This window comes from Propithecus coquereli, unplaced genomic scaffold, assembly GCF_000956105.1.
Source record: "Propithecus coquereli isolate 6110/MARCELLA unplaced genomic scaffold, Pcoq_1.0 Scaffold439, whole genome shotgun sequence".
Classification (NCBI taxonomy): Eukaryota; Metazoa; Chordata; class Mammalia; order Primates; family Indriidae; genus Propithecus; species Propithecus coquereli.
The window spans coordinates 818,771-838,722 of NW_012150163.1; the positions used below are offsets into that span (position 1 = coordinate 818,771).

Genomic DNA, 19,952 nt, shown 5'->3' on the forward strand with positions numbered 1-19,952 from the left:
TACAATAATACTGATTCAGATTGAAAGCAAACGAAAAAAAAATATGAAGGCAAGGACTGATACATGGAAAAAGTTAACTAGTCAAAAGATTCTTCTACTATAAATATAATAAACTTGATTCTAAAAACTATAAAAAAAAATTATTCATGGGAGAGAAAAATTTGCTTTCCATACAATAGTGGTTCTCAAATTTTAGTATGCATCACAGAATCACTCACCAGTGGGCTTGATCAAACACAGACTGTTGGCCCCTCTCCTCCCCCTACAAGTTCTGATTTAGTAAACTTGGGTAAGGGTTGGACAACTGCATTTCAAACAAGTCCCCAGGGGTTGCAGAGGCTTCTGACCCAGAGACCCAACTTGTACAGCCAAAATCCATATGGCCACACCAGTGCTTAGGGATAAAAGCCCTGTGCTTATCAGGACGAATGTAGTTTTTATATATTCTAGTTTATTAAGAAGGAAATATATCAAAAACCTCATCAAATGCATGTTTATAATTATACCTGGTATAGGTCTTTTAAAAAATTGTGAAGGGGACCAAAAATACATTTTTTCATGAATAAAAAGGAACGAAAGTTTTACTTAGATTTCAAAGGAAATTCTAGAGATTAAAAAAGTTTCCTATTTTCCCCATGAAATAAAGCCAAGTTTCTTTATATTTAGAAGTCACATTTGGCTCATTATATAATTTACAATCATCTCACAGCTTTTGTGAAATGAAGCTGGATACAAATAATATGAACCGATATAATCAGCTTTTGTAAATGGAATCTAATAACTAACTTAAAAGCAGCTCAAAAAAGGACATCTGATTACTGGAAATACTGAAATGACATATAAAAAGGAGAATGCGCATGAAATGCTTACCCCCTTTGGTTCTGGAACAATCAAATGCGTGCATTTCTTATTGAGGGTCAGCTGGCAATCCCCCCCATAGAACGTGACCAAAGCCCACAGGGCGCTTCTGTCTTCAGACGACACCTGATGCAAAGTGAGAAATAAGGCTGTTACCATACATTTTAACCTGTGCATGTTCATATTTTTACTTTGCTATTAGACTATAATGTGATGTCATAACAATTTTACTTTGTCTACTTTGCTCCTTTGTTAAATGAAATTAACCTAGGAATATTAGTGGAAAAACAGAGAAGCTTTTAGCTATTTGATTATAATAAAAACTTTATTCCTAAAATAGTTTTTATGTATAAATCACTTATTTTTGCCTTATCACCAAATGAATAAAAAAAATTTATACCCACATTCCAAAAACTGAATGGAGGATTATTTCAGTCTATAACCATAAAAAAAAACACACAGGGGGAAAAAAAAAAGAGAAAGACCTAATACTCCATTCCAGCTTCTATTTATGTCATTTCTGAAAATGTTTAAATACAATAGCAATATCAAAACCATATTTCAGGAACTCCTTAAGACTAATGGATAACAAATACTAATTATGAAATGGATAAAATAAAAAGATAAAAAATACAGTGGTTTGTAAGCTCAGGGAAAAACATAAATATTTTTTAAGACAAAAAAAGAAAGCGAGCAAGCATAAAAGGAATAATTCCTATGCTTGCGTAGTGATGAAGACTCCAGATATAACGGCGCATGTTATAAAACAGGCTTTCACTGTAACAGTAAAAACAGCTACCATTTATTGCCTGCCTACTATGTGCCAGGAACTGTGCTAAGTGCTTTTGTATATTCCTACTCCTTAGAGCCGCCACGTGAAATAGGAATCATTAGCCCCATTTTAAAGACAAGGAAACCACCAAATTATACCTAATAATTGGAAAAGCTGGCTTTTGAAACCCAGGTCTGTCTAAACCCAGGTCTAAGTCCAAGCTGTACTTTCCCACCGTTGTACACAGCTTCTCTAAGGGCAGTTACTACTGGTAAAGTAAAAAATAACTTCTAAAAAAATAAAATTTTAGAGTCTGAGAGGAAAAAAGAACATTTAAGAAAAATAAAGATATGAGCATTAATTCTAAGATAATCATTTAACCAAGTGAATTTTTTTCTGGATAAATTTATTATAAATTGAGGATTATGGTTGTTGAAGAATCCTGAACTTTGTCTAAAGTTAATTTTTTAAAGTATTGATAAGTAGCACATTAATTTCTTTTTAATTTCCAGTATGCAGCCTACCAGTAATCTAACATTCTTCATCTACTCTCACCTTTACAAATATTTCCAGAAATTATTTTGTATTCCACATTACTCTGTGAATATTAATAAGAACACAGTAACTTTCTAAAATCACTTTTCAAATCATTATTTTATATCTCTTTAATTTAGTAAGTCAGTGCCACGTTTCAGAAGATTGGACCAGGTTATTTTTATTATAGGCTTTCACAAAACATTTATATCCTGCAACATTTGGAGAGTTGAGATTTAATTACATGATAATACAGATTAATCCAATGACTCATTATATAATCTCTATTCAAAATGAAATTAAAAAACATAATCTTGATATGCCTTTATTACCAAGATTTGGCTATACGTCAGTTAAGTATTATTTTTATTTTACCGACTGCAGTAAGTCTAGTCCTCTATCCTATTCGGCCTGTATCACAGGCGCCGACCTCAACGGTGCGGTATATTGCTGTGGAAAGACCATCAGATAGGGAGGAGCGCACCTGGAATTAGCGCGGTGTCTCCAACAACTAGCCTATGTCAGCCTGGAAAACGCCCATGACCCAGATTCTTCACTGCTGTGCGTTTGGCTTAAATGACTTTGAACATCCACACCAGCTCATTTAATGAATCTCCATCAGCACAACTAATAATCAAGAATGCTCTTTCCACACCAAAATGTTAACAATAGTTACTTAGTGGTGATAGGATTATGGGGACATTTTTATTTTCATTTTTATACTTTTCTGTATTTTCCAAATTTTCAAAAGCATTAATTTTATAATCGGGGAAAAGTACTTTTTTTAAAGCCATTTTTCCAAAATAACAATCTTATCATGTTGGCTAATAAAGCTTGGATGTCTCCCCAATGCCCTCAGGCCAAAACACAAAATCCCCCATGTGGTGTCGAGGCCCTCCCTGGCCTGTCTGGCTCCTGACCGCCTCCTTTTCATTAGTGCCACCCGCATGCACCTCGAACTCCAGCCGTACTTAGATGACATTCTTCAAACACGCTGCCTTTCCCAGTGTCCAGGCCTTACCCAGCCCTCAGCTCCTCCTCCTCCAAGACTCAGCTCAGGTATCATTACCGCTGCGCCCCCACAAGCAAGCTGGACAGAAATCTAAATACTTCTCACACCCTACAACCGCTTATTTGTCTCCCCACCCTCCCCCACCCCCTAAAGCGACTCGGAGGAGAGGACTAGAATTTCATCTCTGTGCCCCCAGGAATGAACACTTTCCTTTAAACCAATCAGGAACACTCTCCCTTCTCCTTCAGGTCTCACCACCCCCAGAAAGACACTCCTCCCTTCTAGTTTAGTGACTTTCTCCCTATTCAGTCTTGGTTATGAACTCTAATGCTACTTATTAAAGACTAGACTCTTACAAAAATTATGTCTTAAACTTCTTTGGTATCTTTCACAGTACCTAGTACAGTGCAAGGCACATGGGTAGGCAGTCAAGAAATACTGTTGATTCAGACAGAATGGAAAGGACTTTTATTTTCAGTCTTCTAGATTTAAATTATAACCTGGCCAGGCTCTCCGTTAGACTCCTGACCTAGTCCCCGAAACCTACCCAGCACATTACAACAGAGGCCTCAGCCTGCATCAATACCGCGTCAGAAGAAGGCAGATGATCTCTGTGCTTCCCAACTTCTGCTGGCACAAGCTCCCTTCCCTACCTCTCCCTGGGAGAGCTCTGGAAGACTCCAACAAAGAGCTCCAGCTTGTATCAACACCCTGACGGGGAAAAGACAGAAGGTCACTGAGAACCACCAAGCAAACAGTCCTTTCGTAGAGGTGGGTCCTGCCTGGTACGTGTATGTGAGCGCGTGTGTGCACGGGTGTTGCAGAGCGCGGACAAGGTCTTCAATCAGTGCGGAGACTAACCATCATGATCGCTCCCAACTGTTTGTTTCTATACCTGGTACCCACTTGCATTTGTGCATATGTTGCAACATACCATATTTATTCGCACGTCTGTCCCCTTCTAGACTGTATGCTGAGGGGGAAATCACATCTTAATGACTCTGTACTCCTTTGCATTCTTCCTGTCACAAAGGAAGTACTCATCAAGGATTTGTTGAACCAAAGCCCCTTAGCTGCACACTGTACATAGGTTTATTAATATATCTTAAGACCAAATTAACATTTTTTAGCAACCACAAAATATCAGAGCTCCCAGTGCACTTTTCTTAAACTAAAATTTCCAGGGTTTCCTCACATAAGCTACTATCAAAGTCTCCCCGTCCTTATTAGAACAATCTTTCTAAATTTAAAAAGTGTTTTCTATGTGACCCCATGACACACTGGAGTAAGTGATGAACTGTGACAGTAAGTATAGTAGGTGACCCATAAAGAGCATACCGATTCTGGGTTCTGATTTTTCTTACCTAATGAATTTGCTAAAAGGATACAAAATACTATCAAAGAGCTTGCTGATAAATTCATCTTTTTGTCCGTCAGACCCAACCGCTCCCCTTGACAAATTTAGCACCTATATAAAATTCTGCCTTTCATCTGGAGGTGGGTCAGCAGCACCTCTGCTGAGTTTGTCACCAGCAGGCCCCCTCCCGGACCATATAATCAAATGACACTCTTCTACCACTAAGAATCTAGACACTTGTGTTCTCTGACAGCGTGCTCACCTAACTGTTTCTTCCTAGGAGACCCATCCCCCTTCCCCGACAGGGACCGCACTGGTATCTTCTCAGCCCAGAACCCAAAACCTACACAGACCCCTAAGCCTGTGTGACGCTCACTGAGCCAATCAATACTCCTTTACCACTTTCTATCATCCTTTTCCTCCTGGGTCACAGATCAGGACTGAGGGAGTATGAACAACTACCTCCTACCCACTTATGCTTTAAACCTTTATCTAGGATGTTGCTATTTCCCAGCAATAAAAAATAAAAACGATTAAGTCTGACTTTATTCTTGGTTTCTAAAAATAACATTCTACTCCTCCAATATCATCTCTATTTATTTTCAAGCTCCTTTTTCTTCTCCCCAAATCTCTTTACACGTCAGCCAGGGCTGCATTCCCAGGTATCTGCTCCTCTCTCTACCTCACTCTGGGATTCTCCTTCACGCCACAGCACCTCCGAGTTCCTACGTCTGCAGAGCTCGACACCCAGACTGCGTGTTCCAAACCAGCGTCATCACCTTCTCTCACAAATCAGGCTCCCTCTGCGCTCCACCTGCTCCGGCGATGCTCCCGCTTCAGGGGGCTCCTCATCTGAAACCATGCTGCGACCTCTAGCTCCTGATCCCACAGGAAGGCACCCACCACGGGCCTGGCACAGAGGTGCATGCAGCGTCCCAAGACACCGAGACCTGCTGAGTCCCATCTGTTGCCGGGTTCCACGTTCTACCTGCTGCCTTGGACCTGGATCTCCACCCTGTCAAAACTCCAGTCTGCCCTGCCCCACATGCCACCCTCAGAGCTCACAGACCGGTTTTACCTGCAACCACCACAGGTGAGTTTCATTTTGTTTGCTTTTCTATTTCCCAAATTTTCTGATGCAAACATTTATAATCCAAAATTGAATATATAAGAAAAAAAGTGAAGAAGCATCTTGCTGCCTACCCTACCCGTCCCAACTCACAAACCTTGGTTTCAAGGCTTCCTATCATCTCTAACATCCTCCTACCCGACCATTTTTCCTTCTACACCCAAACACATAACCTTGGCTCTGACTCAGTCTCCTCATCACTGGCTCCTGTGCATTCCGGATCTCTCCTTCCATCTTGCGTTATTTGCAGTGCCTCCCTGCCTCCCTGCCTATTGTCCAAAGCCCACTCAGCTTGCACATCTGTTACCAAGGCTCTCTTCACCTCACAGCCCAGACAGAGGTCCTCCTTCCTGAACCCACACATTCACGCCTGTGTCCTGATTTAGCATTCTGTCATACATGTATCATGTGTACCATAACTCATTTATAATGCGTATTATACAACAATCTATTACAAATATTATAACCTCTGTCAACCGTAACTATTAGTTCTTTCTTTGCAAGACTAATAGTATTCTCTGGTGCTAAATTCATAGTGAAGATTTAACAATATCTAATTACCTAATTTAAAACCCTGTGATCATTTTATACTCATATACTTTTGATCTTCTCACTTATTTCACCAAGTCTGTTAAATCCATGCTACTGTGACCTCAATCTCTGAAAAATGCCCCCAGGACTCCCTGGCCCATCCCAAGCTCGGAATGGCCCTTCTTCCTCTCTCCCCTTCTCATTCAATTTGAATCCTGTCTGGATAATCGGCTCTGAGTCTCTGAAACCCAGAAATCAACCAATGCAAATAATTAAATGATAAATTCACACTTTAGCCAAAGTACACTGTGTTTATGCAAAAGTAGTAATAGTAATAAAATGTTTTTAAAACTTTTCTGATATGTTGATTGTAAATTTGGAACATACAGAGAAGTATAAGGAAAACAATAAAAATTACATGTAACCATAGCACCCAGCTTAAAAACTTTTCATTCTAGCCAACTTTAAAGATCATTCATGTAAACATACACTTAAAACAGATATGAAAAAACATTGCAAAATACAAATATCAAAAAAATTTCTGTTAAAGAGAAAAAAAAGAACCAATTTTGCGTTTTTAAGGCTCTCCATCAAATTGATGTAGCAAAAACAAAATGAGAGGATTTTAAAGAACTTCCAGAATTTATAAAAGACAGAAACAAAAACACAGAAACCACAGATAAACCAATTTACTTACAGCTTAGACAGTAGGGAGAGAGACAAATCCAGACTGGTAGTATCCTTTGTATTAACAGTTGAGTCTGGCCAACAACCTAACAACACGGAACCAATATTACCTGGTTCCCTAATCCTCTGTCACAAAGGTATAAGGAAAAGTGAGGCTATAATCAAATTCCTTTCCATGTCACCTAATATCTTTGACATGCCCCTTTCTCAAAGGTTTGCATAGAGAAGGAAGACTAAATAGTTTCTCAAAAATACCACCTACAAGCACCAAAACGACAGCCTGGGATGAGGCTGTCAGGTCAAATGAGAGGGGACACTCTATAATGCACTTTTTCCTGTCTAAGGACCACTGATTTTAAACGAATTATTCCATGCAATTTAAAAACAAGTTTAAACAATGCCAATTTGATTTTTTATAATACTTTTTTAATTATAATCTGAGGTTTCTTAGCTGGGGGTGAGGAGGACAAATACAATAAAGAAATACTAAATATTCACTTCTCTCACTACCTAGAATTAACCACTGTTAACATTTTGGTCCCTTCACTCAGATATTTCTTATATATTTTATTTTGACGATGTAATATTGTAAATACCTATGTTATATCCTGCTTTTGTCCATTTAAAACATTTCTCATATCTTTACAAATTTCCATAAAACATAATTCAAAAATAGCAATGCGGCTATTGTATAAGTATACATAATAGGTTTCCTAAACATTTCCAAACAGTGGATGATCTAATTGTCTCTGATTTTACCATCTTATAAATAATGCTGTGAACATCTTTATACGTCAATCTGTCCTTACTTCTATCAACTTGGGATAAATTTCTAACATAAGGGAACTACGGGAAAGAACAGAATGAGTACTTTAAGGTTCTTGACACTGCTAACCTTTTCTAGAAAACTGTTACCTTGATTTACCTCTTGCGGACAATGAGTAGGGGAGTTTTCAGCATCTCCACCAGCATTGAATGCACTGTTATAAATTTGATGAACAAAAATTCTTATCTCATTGCTGTTAAAATGTTCATGTATTTGATTATAAAGAGTATCAAATGCTTTGTTACATTTATTATTTGTAATTCCTCTTTATAAGCTGTAAATTCATTTCTTTGCCTCATTTGCTAAGGTCTTCATTATGTTTTTCTTATTGGTCTGTAGGAGCTCTTTATTTATTAAGGCAATTCTTCGCTTGTATTTCTGACTGAATTTTCCTCGTCATCTTTTAATTTCATTTTTAATATTTTTTCATATTCAAGTTTTAAATCTTTTAAATTAAACCATTTTCACCCACTAAAAGCTTTAAATCTTAAAAGCATGAATATTTAAATATATTTAATGGTGTCATAAGTTCATATTAGACATACAGTTTATTAAATAGCTTCTCTAAAACTGGTTAACAAACAGGTAACAAGTGCAATGACAGAAAAACTCAGAACTGTCATATGTAAATAATACAAGACCCTCTGTAACCATGCTTACCTGAGAAAGGCAGGCAGTGATTCCAAAAAATATTTGACATGACTCCGGGGAAAAACCATTTACTCTGTTTCATAGTTATTAAGTTTACAATGAAATAAGATTAGTGCAACCTGTATTTCACTAACAGACATTACTCACCCCCTCCCTCCCACTCAGTCCATTTATGAAAGCGACAGACTTAAGATGGCCAAAGAGAGTGCAGGGTAGACTAAAGAGAAGCGGGTGGCACAGATAGAACTGAACAATTTTCTGTAAAGCACATTTTAAAATCCAATCTCTGCACTTATATAATAAATCAAATAAGCGCAATATACTCATGGGGGAAACCATTTGACCTCTGACAGCTAGCTAACTATACACACACATACACACATACATGCACACAGAGGGCGCAGCAATTATTTTAAAAGAAAATTGAAAATGTCTTAAGTTTATTTTACAATGAAACATTAATGTGACTGCTTCTGTTGCACAACAGAATCTTTCATAAAAGAGCTCAATTGAGTTCTAGCTTTATTATCACCACTAACTTGGTGAACTTAGACAAGACACTTGTGAGCTTCAGTTTCCCTTATAAAACAAGAGTTGGAATATATATATAATTCCCTCCTAGGTCTAAAACTGATTTTTAAAATTTGTTCAAAATGATTACTGAGGCCAGGCACTGTGGCTCATGCCTGTAATCCTAGCACTCTGGGAGGCCGAGGTGGGAGGATCACTTGAGATCAGGAGTTTAAGACCATCCTGAGCAAGAGGGAGACATCGTCTCCACAAAAAACAGAAAAAATCAGCTGGGCCTGGTGGTGTGCACCTGTAATCCCAGCTACACAGGAGGCTGAGGCAGGAGGATCACTTGAATTTAGGAGTTGGAGGTTGCTGTGAGCTATGATGACTCCACTGCACTCTAGCTGGGGCAACAGAGCGAGACTCTGCCTCAAAAACAAAACACCAAAATGATTACTAAGAGCATACTATAAGCCAGACACTGGGAATGTGGCTAAACATGAGGCAGACATGATCTCAATGTGCCTATACTTTATAGTCTATTTAAAACAAACGCAATGACTTTTTTTGAACAATGTGGAGTGTGCAGAAATGAAAATGGGTTAAGGTATTAATATTACTTCTCTTTCCCTATAGGAGAAAAATATACCTATTAAGATAGGTGAATTAAGAAAAATACCAGATTGAAAATTCTGTTGCAATTGTGAAGTCTCCTATACAGGTAGACAGATATATTGACTAATTTTATAAACATTTGAGACCTCCCGGACTGAAACAAACTCTGGAGTTCAACATGACACCTTCAGCCCCATTATCCAAGATCCGTTCTCATCGTCCTATCTTGGCTCAGGATTGTCTACTCTCAAAAACTTGGGAAACATTAACAAAGGCAAATCTCAGAGTACAACGTCTACCAGAGAGTATGGGGGATTGGGTTCCATTTTTCCATTCCTTCAGGCTTCTTGTGGATAGGCAAGTAAGAGCTCAAAGGAGATGACTAGAATGTTTACTGCAATACAATTCACAATTGCAAAGATGTGGAAACAACCCAAGTGCCCATCAATACATGAGTGGATTAATAAAATGTAGTGTCTGTATAGCATGGAGTACTACTTAGCCACAAAAAACAACAGCGATAATGCACCTCTTGTATTATCCTGGATGGAAGTGGAGCCCATTCTACTAAGTGAAGTATCACAAGAATGGAATACAAGCACCACATATACTCATCATCAATTTGGTATTAACTGATCAACACTTATGTGCATATATAGTAATAACATTCATCGGGTGTCGGGCAGGTGGGAGTGGGGAGGAGGGGATGGGTACATTCACACCTAATGGGTACAGTGCACACCATCTGAGGGATGGACACACTTGAAGCTCTGACTCGGGTGGGGCAAAGGCAATATAAATAACCTAAACATTTGTACCCCCGTAATATGCTGAAATTTAAAATAAATAAATAATAAGTTAATAAATAAAGGAGATGACAGCTTCTTAAGGAAGTGTTGCGTGGAGAGTAAACGACCTAGAACAGGAAAACTAGCTTCTCAGCCTCAAAAATATCCATCCCTCTCCCAGTTCTTTTTACCTGTGCTTATAAAGAAAACAAACACAAAATTAAAAAACAACAAAAAAAATCCAAGAATTAATTTCCTCCAACTCTTTAGACTATAGACGAGAAGATGAGAAATATTAGAATATTTTAGTTGGAGTTGCTAAAGTTCCGCACATCCTCCAAGAACTGCTGTTTTTGTTTTTGTTTTGAGATAGAGCCTCACTCTGTAGCCCTGGCTAGAGTGCAGTGGCATCATCATAGGTCACTGCAACCTCAAACTCCTGGGCTTAAGTGATCCTCCTGCCTCAGCCTCCCAAGTAGCTGGGACTACAGGCACGCACTACCAGGCCTGGCTGATTTTTTCTATTTTTGTAGAGATGGGGGTCTTGCTCGTGCTCAGTCTGGTCTTGAACTCCTAAGTTCAACGATCCTCCCGCCTTGGCTTCCCAGAGTGCTAGGATTACAGGCGTGACCCACAGCACTCAGCCAACAACTGCTTTTAAAGGAATGTTTTCTCTGTTTATTCGAGGTCCTCTATAAATATCTCATTAAAATAAGATTCCTTCCACCTGCATTAATTCAACAGATAGTAAGTATACTCAAAGGAACTTCCTGGCAGAGCCACAGGGTGAACGCCATAATCTCTTGCCGGGTCTAAAATTTTTGACATAACTATATGGTGTCGGGTACTCTTAAAAGTGATTCCCACAATCAGGTTGTGCTTGGTGTGACTTGCCAGGGAAGCTCGTCCTTTCAGAGTGAAACAGGAGCCATCGGGCCTGGCAGAGTGCACAGGAGGCCTGTGCACGTGTCATTTCGGGTCCTGCCGCAGTGCTGGAGCAGGTGCACGGCAAGCAATGCGCCATGAACGAACACAAGCATGCAAGCAGGCTCCCTGCAGACAGAATTGCGTCTTCTCACAACTCTATTTCCAGTACCCAACCCACGGCATATGTGTACTGAATTAATACGCCTTCTATCCAAAGTAATTAAAAAGATTAACAATGCATGTTATAAAACTAAAAATTTTCTTCTCATGTTCTCTTTCCCAATCTAGTCTTCAAATAGTTCATGATTTGGTTCACACAGACTTAGAATTTTAGAAAGATTCTTTGTCTAGCTAGCACCACAAAAGCCAAAGAGAACTAGAACTTGTGCCTGCCAGTTCCTGTCCTAGAGCTACTTATTGTAGCTGGTCCCCCTTTTACACTGGATAACGTACATGAAGTGTGGTAAGCGGCGGAAAACAGGAGGGACAGAGAATGCAGACAAAAAGATTTGCCCTAGCCGACGAATCCACTTTTCATTCAGGAACTCTCATCTCCACCTTCAACCCAGAGTTATTCCTTCTCCCCTCCCGCCTCGGCAAAAGGATACGGCAGAAGAGCTCCACACTGCACGGACAAAGTCACCCAAGAAGGCTGAAAAAGAGCAGAGTACCTCAAATGAAAAATTGTTTTCAATTTATAATCAAAATGACATTATTTTACCAGTGTTGTTCCTAGAAATTAAAAGATTCTGTTATAACCGATCTTAAAACATCCAGATTACAAGTATATTCATAGTGGTAGAAAAGATTAGTTATTAACACCCACGGTGAAAAACCCAATTACAAAATGAAGCACCGCCATGTTTAAAAAAATTATTATGCACAGACATTTAAATTCCAGGTTTACACACTTACTACTGCCGGCCTCCCAGCTAGAGGGACAGGGAACCACTCCCCATCCCACCCTGCCACCTCCACATCCAGTCAGCCCCTCATCTGGCCCCTTCTCAGATCTTGAATTCAATCAAGTCCAACTTCATAAGGTTTTTTTTTCATGAAGCCAAGTAGATACAATGTTTATAAACCACAAAAATTACATCTGCCTGGTAATTTATTATAAATTTCAAAACTCAGACTAATTATAAAACAGATTACTTACTTCCATTTTGAGCAAGATATTTTTAAAAAAATATCTTATCTTTCTATATTTAACGTTTAAAATTACACTAATCATTGAAGCTCTACTTCACAAAATTAATACCTAAAAATACAGTAATGCCCACATTACTATATTCTGGGAGCTGGTGACTTCCAGCAACTTCAGCCAACTGAAACATGTATGTATACTCATTACTTATCCATCAACTCATTCATCAAATATTTATTGAGAATCTATTTTGTGCAGAGATGTGCAAGGTGCTGAGGATATAACGATGAAAAAGAGAAATGCAGTCTTTGCTCTCCTGCAACTCATCTTCTAGGCCGATCTTCAAACTGTTTTTGTCATGTACACCTTAAATGAATTTCAGACAAAGAAGTGCCCCCCTCATCATTTTTTAGAGGAAATCTACAATTTTTCAGCACTTTAAATAAGCATATTTTCTGTAAGATAGGCATATTAAATGTTTTATAAAATAAAGAATGGCTATACTTGGGAAAATTATCTCATGATGATTTGATAATTTTACCAAAGGTTTTAACTAACTTATTGGATAAGCTGTACCAAATCTGAAAGAAAGCACCTGGTGTTTCTATCCATGTACTTTATCCAACAAAAATCTTCATATTTTTTGACAGTCCTGGGAAAATTCCAGTTAAAATTAAGGAATGGGCTAGCATCAGGAACATGTATTGGCTTTGACTCTTCTGAATACAGAACACCCTCACATCGGCCAAGCGTTACTCTCAACAGTGACGCCAGAAGCCCCGCAGAGCCCACAGGTCAAGACTGAGCACTAAGTGAGGATTCTCTGAAGCCACTATTTCTAGCTGTCCCTTTGTCTGGTGTCCAGGATCTTCAGAGCCTGAGCCAATGCACTATAAGATTAGCCTGGGTGATGATATGACTCTTGCATAAAGTGGGAGGGGGCCACTGTGACACAGGCACGTTCCCAGACAGTTTCAGGAAGGACTAAACTGGAAATGCCCCCTACAACCATCCACGCAACATATACCCTGCAAAGCCTTCCCCCTGGGGAAGTGGGGTGGGGTATCCCAGTTTAAAGACTGCTGGTGTAGCTATCATAAAGTCCAGTCCAAGAAGTTGAATTAAGCTGAGTCCCAGGCAAGTCTAATAAAATAATGCAAAGTTAAGAAGTAGGCCACAATCAAGGTGAGCAAAGGTATGATATATTAAAAAAAAAAAAAAAAAGTAGGCCACAGTATGAAAGCAGAAATGGAAAACTATAAAAGCACAGTAATGAGCTATTTATCCTGAAGGCAAAGAGCAATACATAAAAATAAACCCACTACAAGTCAGCATAATTAACATTTACAATGATGCCCCAAAACCACTGAGAAAAATATCTCTATTAAAAATATTATTTAAAAATTTTTGGTGCCTAAAGAAGCAAGTTTTAGACATTTATAAAATTCAAATATGTAAATGATGCATAAACTGTCAGTATGCATAAGCATGCCTTATTTTTCAAATGCTCTGTCAAATTTAATATCAAGGTAAAGTCGGGGATATGCCCCTAGGGAACCAGGTCTCAGCCTTCAGGCAACTAAATGCAGACTCCATTATTAGCAGTAGGATCCAAAATAAGAAAGGCCTATAGGTTCAGACTAAGAATATTAGGATCAACTAGAACTACCCTAGAGTGAACAGAAACTGTTGAGTCAGCTCTGAAAAATGCTACCACCCTGTAATGTAACAGAATAGTCCCTGGACAATATAGGTGCTGTCACAAATTACGAGCTGGCTGGAATGCTGAACTAGATACAGAGGAAACATGCTGGCATCCAGTTGAAAGTACTATAGCCACAGGAGAAGGAAGTGGGATGGAGATATATTATAGTAAAGTAGACTGGCAACACAGCGACAATCATAGAAGCTCACTGCTAATTGTATAAGTGATGGGTATTTTTATGCAGCCTTATACTGACTTTCCCAAGAATACGAGTACTGTGTCAAATATAAGAAGACTGCTGTGTTTAGCTTAGAACTTTACCAAGGAATGATCACCACTCTAAAATGTCACCTCACAGCTGGAGATTTCCACTTGTGGGATATAAGGATCAATCTGCATTTTTGTAGCAGTTTACATTCAGTGATTCCGTACATAGCGGCATTTGAAAATTGCATCCCATCCTCTAATACAGTTGTACCCAAGTATTTACAATGAAATACATACTTATTAGTATTTGTTTTCCTTTTATTTCTCATTTATATTTCAGTTTGGGCAATTTATATTACATATACATGAATTCATTCCAGGATAAGAAAGGGGGTGCTACAAAGTATTTATTATGAAGGGGGGGTTTAAGAACTACTGTTGTAGTTGGTCAGGAAACAATGACCTAGGCCCCAAAAATGCATTTATAAGACTACTTTCACTACAAAATCTGCATAAGATATGCGAAGTCACTTTAACTAGACAATAGCTCCAGGCTATTGCCTGAGTGATAGCAAGTGCAGGAAGGGGAGGGGACTGAGATACAGTCCCTATAGCTAAGGAGAAGGAAGCAAACCAGGGACAGAAACATGGCCCAAGGAAGAGGGCGCCCTAGCTCACAGCCTTGTCCCCATGACAAGTCATACAAAGTGGCAACAAGTGAACCGACCAGGAAACCTGCCGATAATCAGGCTTCACAAAAGGACCTGCACACAAAATGTGCCTAAGCCGGCCAGGCTCAAACAAGCACCCTGCGTGTGAACGTGACCATCATATTCACCGATGCAAATTAACACTCCTTTGACTTAGACAGCAGTCTCTTAAGAGTTTGGCTTATAAAAACCTTCTCTTGAGACATCCACTTTCAGGTTTATTTTCAAAATCTAGGTTTGTGAGCCTTCAAAGCAGAGTTTCAAACCCTGGATACCAGTGAGGTTACCACTTCCCAGTAGCCAGACAGCTTCTCTGCTCCCCAATTCTACTTAATGACCATTTTTTTTTTTTTTTTTTCTAATTTCAAAGACAGGGTCTGCTTGTGTTGCCCAGGCTGGAGTTCAGGAGCTACTCACAGACATGATCATTGCGCACTGCAGCCTCAAACTCCGGGACTCAAGCAATTCTCCAGCTCCCGAGTAGCTGGGACTACGGGCACGTGCCACTGTGCCCGGCTATGCCACTTCACCGGGCTGGCAATCTTTCTTAACTCCTAACACCGTCATCACTAAACACAGTAACTTTCATACTGATTTTTTTTAAGGCAAAAGGATTGAAGAAGAGGTGAAAAAACGGTAGTGGTATAGAACTATTTCTAAATAAATATCTGATAGAGAAGACAAGAAAGAAAATTGAAGGATTAGAATTACAAAATTAACTGATTTTAAAAACACGCATTTAACAGCTCACTTACCAGCTGCAACAAAACAGCACACAAAATCTGCACAACTCACCCACCAGCTGAAGCCCTCACCGTCTATAATAAACTACTCATAGGTCAAGGTGGCTAGCAGTCCAGATGGACACCAGGTGGACAGTGTGAGTGATGATCATTGTGACCCTTGTCAGAAAGTAAACAGCGTAATTAATGGAGAAGAGGATGCCCTTCAGCTGGTCTAACTGAAAATTAGGACCACTTGCCACAGTGGGGATGGAAAGTAACCCTTCCTCAGGAGTCAGCTCTGGATGGGCCTTAGCCCGCTTTTAGAATCAAGCACACTCTTACCATAATCCAAACACCCATCTGATTCAAGGCAACAGATCTGCTTCCTACGACAGGTTTCCTTGGCTCAGAGAGCTTCCAGGCAGTAATAACACGAGATCACGCCTATAGGAGGTGTAAAAGATGATCTAGAATGATTTATAATATATAGAAACCTTGCTGTATCTTGTTTGAACTGAAAGGGCCTGAAGCTAAGGTAGGTCGAGATGTTAAAGGCCTTTATTCACCTGGCGACTTTCCACATAAAGCGGAACTTCAGCAAAGACCCTGAGAAGGGCTACACTGAAACTTCAATGTATTGCTTGCAAGATACATGATGAAAAGATATAAAAGGAATTATATTTACTACCGACCTTTACGACAGGTAAGTCAAAGACTTCCCTGGCTTCTCCAACCTCTGGATTGTCCCCATCCTCTGAAATTATGTGTGAGGCCAGCGCGTTGTATGAGACTTCTTTAGCTTTGCCAGCTTTCAGAAGCTGAATAACCTAAAAAAAAAACAAAACAAAAAAAGAGAAACCCACACAAACTAAAATGGAAAATACTGTATTGCATTCTTGATTTAAATAAATAATTATTGAGAATAACAAAATTTTTTAATAAAAACACACCATATTCCCCATAATAAAATTAGCAGCCTTTCCTTTTACTCTGAATAACATGCCAATGAAAGACTTGGGGACAATAAAAAGCAAATCTTGATTCATTGGCCAAGTATGGGGGCTACAGTGTGCCAGGCCCTTGACATCGTCTGTCCTGCAGACAGACTGGACAGATAAGGACACAGCACAGTAACTGACTGCTACACACATGACACTCCTGGGCTTCCAACCTAAAGGCTTGGGGATGGGTAGTTTCACCACAATTAGGGAAAGTTTCTGGAACAGCAGATTCATGAGCAGAATTCTTACGAATTTATAGGTGTCAGACAGGCAAAAATATACACAGTGTGGGGTGAGGGAACAGTGTTCAAGGCACTGGGCAGGTGAATATAGATCACACCATAAACCACCTGTCTTTTATGCTATGAAAGGAAGTTTGCATTTCATTCTGAGATATCTGCAGAGCCAGTGAAGGAGTTCACGCCGAAAAGGAGCACGATCAGATTTTATAGACAGATGACTGTCGGAGTGCCAAGAATGGATTAGGTTGACGACATGGGTAAAGGCAGGAGGCCAGTTAAGAAACAACTGCAATAATCCAGGTGAAAGAGGCAGGTACCTGAACTAAGGCAATGACACTAAGGATACAAAGAAGGAAGATGTGGGAGAAGCAGCCCTGGCGACTGGAGCGGTATAAGCAGGAGAAGAATGACTGGAACGCTGGGAAGTAGCAGGACCATTCGCTGAGGAGCACGTCAGAAGAACAGAGGGTGGGGAACACAAGAGCGTGTTTTAGTTTGGGCACATTGTTCTTTGGAGGCCAAGTATAATAGCTGGCAAGAAGCATCCAGTTCTATCTAGAAGAGGATGTGGATCTCCCCTGACAGAAAGTCGCCAGCATATTCTGCAGATGGGACAATGAGATCCCTGGAGTGAGGGAAATGGGGCCACCCACCACGACAGTTGAGGGGCAGGTGGGGGGCAGTGTCAGAGCAGAGCAGTGTCAGCAGAAGCCAGGGGAGGTGAGCCTTCAGGAACAGTTAATAGTCAAATGCATCAGAGAAGGTGAGCAAGGTACAAACTGAACGCACCAGCGTGAAAGCAATATTGTACCCACATAGCTAATGTGACCCACAAGTGGGACAACCTTTTTAGAATATTTTATTGACCATCAATAGGCAGGAACTAGAGCAGATGCTAAAACTTCTTTAATAAATGAGAAAGCCATAGGTACCAGCCAGGAGCCACTCTACCTTTCATTCTCCCTTGACCTCTAAGCATCTTTAGCTTCTCGCATCCATTCGACTCCTTTCGCAGAAACAGGCACCCCCTTCAACTACCCTCTGGCCTGCATTTCAGACCCCACTGCCTTTTCTGTGAGCCTTGCAATTCCAACCTCTCCTGTCAATGGCTCTGCTCGCTTCTCCCAGAAAGTCTCCCACGTCCTTAGACAATGTGCTAAGACAATCCTGTGTGGGACACATTCCTCCCCTGTCCTTTTCTCTTCCTCAGGCACCTTCCTCTGCTTCCTTTCAGTGACAAATTTCCTCAGTCTAACCTGTCTTCACTCCCCAGTCTTCAACTCCCTGCAGTCTAGCTCCTTCCATCAACACCACTGAAAAATACTTCTTCAGAGCTTTCATGGACTTTGAGAATACCGAAACCAACAGCTTCTTTTCAATCGCCACACTACTGAAACTCTGTCGTAATACATTCATCCATATCACTCGCTCCAGATACAGTGATATCACACCAGTGCATCCCAAATATATTAATGCCTTCATTCCTCAGCACACACATTCCACATGAACAGAACAATCTGTCACTCTCTTAGCTACTGCTTGTCTCAACACCCAACCAAAACTGCATCTACTGACTGACATTTTCGTGGTGTCTTCTATGCCTTCCAGGGGAGAAATCTGCTCTTACAGTACCTGTCACCTTGTCCTGTAATGCATCCAGGTGTGCTACCTTCCCCCACCAAAAAGGGGTCCTCAAGCATAGGTACCATGTCTTCTTCTTCTTTATAGCATACTTGGTACCTAGTCCAACGCCTGAAATACACCAGTGTTCAACACATGAACTTTCTATAAGATTCAGAGAATCAGATGTTCAGGCTCTAAACTTTTCAGAAAATACACTGTCTCAGATGAAAGTGGTTTGCCAGAGACATTTTTAAGCACTTAGGTTTAATAGTTGAGCAAATATGGTTCCAGGTCAGCTTGCTCCAGGTTTTAAGTAACATTTGGTTCAAGTCCCCTGTAAGAGCCGAAGTCCTAAAATGAAATCGGAGAGGTGGGAGAGAAGAACGGTGGCTAGTGGGGGGGAAAAAAGGGAAATTACCAATACTGGAAAAAGCTAGCAGTGTTACAGACACTCATTTTGACCACTCTGGGCTCAGCATCTGTTTAGCTCTTTAAATTCAAAGCTAGAAGTCTTATCACCCTGAAGTTACAGTGGAAAAAAATCCAAGAAAGTTCAAGTACTAAGACAACAAGTACAAACCCCCGGAAGGCCAGGACCAGCCTCGCACAAGTCCTTCCACACTACCCAGTCTAAGTGTTAGCCGCTGCGCTCCCAGGCCTAGTTCTCATCACCTGGCACCTCCATCCTCCAAGGTTAGCACCACTGATGTGACACCCAAGCCGACGTAATTGCACAGTTAAACTTCGAGAAAGGAAGCATGTGGAAGCCTGACCCGAACAGGCTACCGGACTACGATTCATTCCTACCAGGGACTGCTAACAGTGTGATGATTAAACAGATGCATTACTTAGGAAAACCCACAATATCCTTTGGCGTGAGCCCAAACTGCAAAAAATGAAACGTTTGATGTGATAATGGTGCTACCAAGTTATTTTCCATTTACTGTATACTTCACCCAATTAGGAAAAGCAAGGAATAGGAGTGCAGCCCCCACGCGCAAGGACCCACGCAGGTGGGAAAGGAGCTGCTCAGCCCCGCGCGCGACCGGAGCGGCCCCAGGCCACTGTCCCCGCCTCTGCCAGGGGTCCCCGTCCCCACCTGTCTCCTGGTCCCCCTCAGACCCGCTCTTCTGGGAGCCGAAACACCAGGAGTAGGGCAGGGTGACGATGCGGCCCCGCGCGAATCCCGCTCCCGAAGCGAGTGGGGCCGAGGCGACGCCGGAGCGGGGCCCGCGGGCGGGGGACGGTGGCAGGGGGCCCGGGCCGGGCGCGGGGCCGAGCCAGGACCCCACGTGCCCCCGTCCGCTCGTCCCGCGGTCCCCTTTCCCCGCCCCTCCCCCTCGCAGCCGCGGCCCGACCCGCGCCCGGCCGCCCCTGCCCCGCGCAGCCAGG

At 40.9% G+C, this 19,952-nt stretch overlaps 1 protein-coding gene across 1 annotated transcript in view; it reads right to left on the reverse strand.

Annotated features, from left to right (window-relative positions):
- Window positions 1-16,080, reverse strand: part of PAXIP1 (PAX interacting (with transcription-activation domain) protein 1) — a 53,087-nt gene extending 37,007 nt beyond the window's left edge. The window contains exons 1-4 of the mRNA XM_012654144.1: window positions 16,037-16,080; window positions 11,809-11,852; window positions 8,367-8,430; window positions 871-984 (exon numbers count right to left, since the gene is read on the reverse strand). Coding sequence (XP_012509598.1) covers window positions 871-984; window positions 8,367-8,430; window positions 11,809-11,852; window positions 16,037-16,054 — 240 coding nt within the window. The 5' untranslated portion in view covers window positions 16,055-16,080. The remainder of the gene's footprint in view (window positions 1-870; window positions 985-8,366; window positions 8,431-11,808; window positions 11,853-16,036) is intronic.
- Between the last annotated feature and the right edge of the window lie 3,872 nt (window positions 16,081-19,952).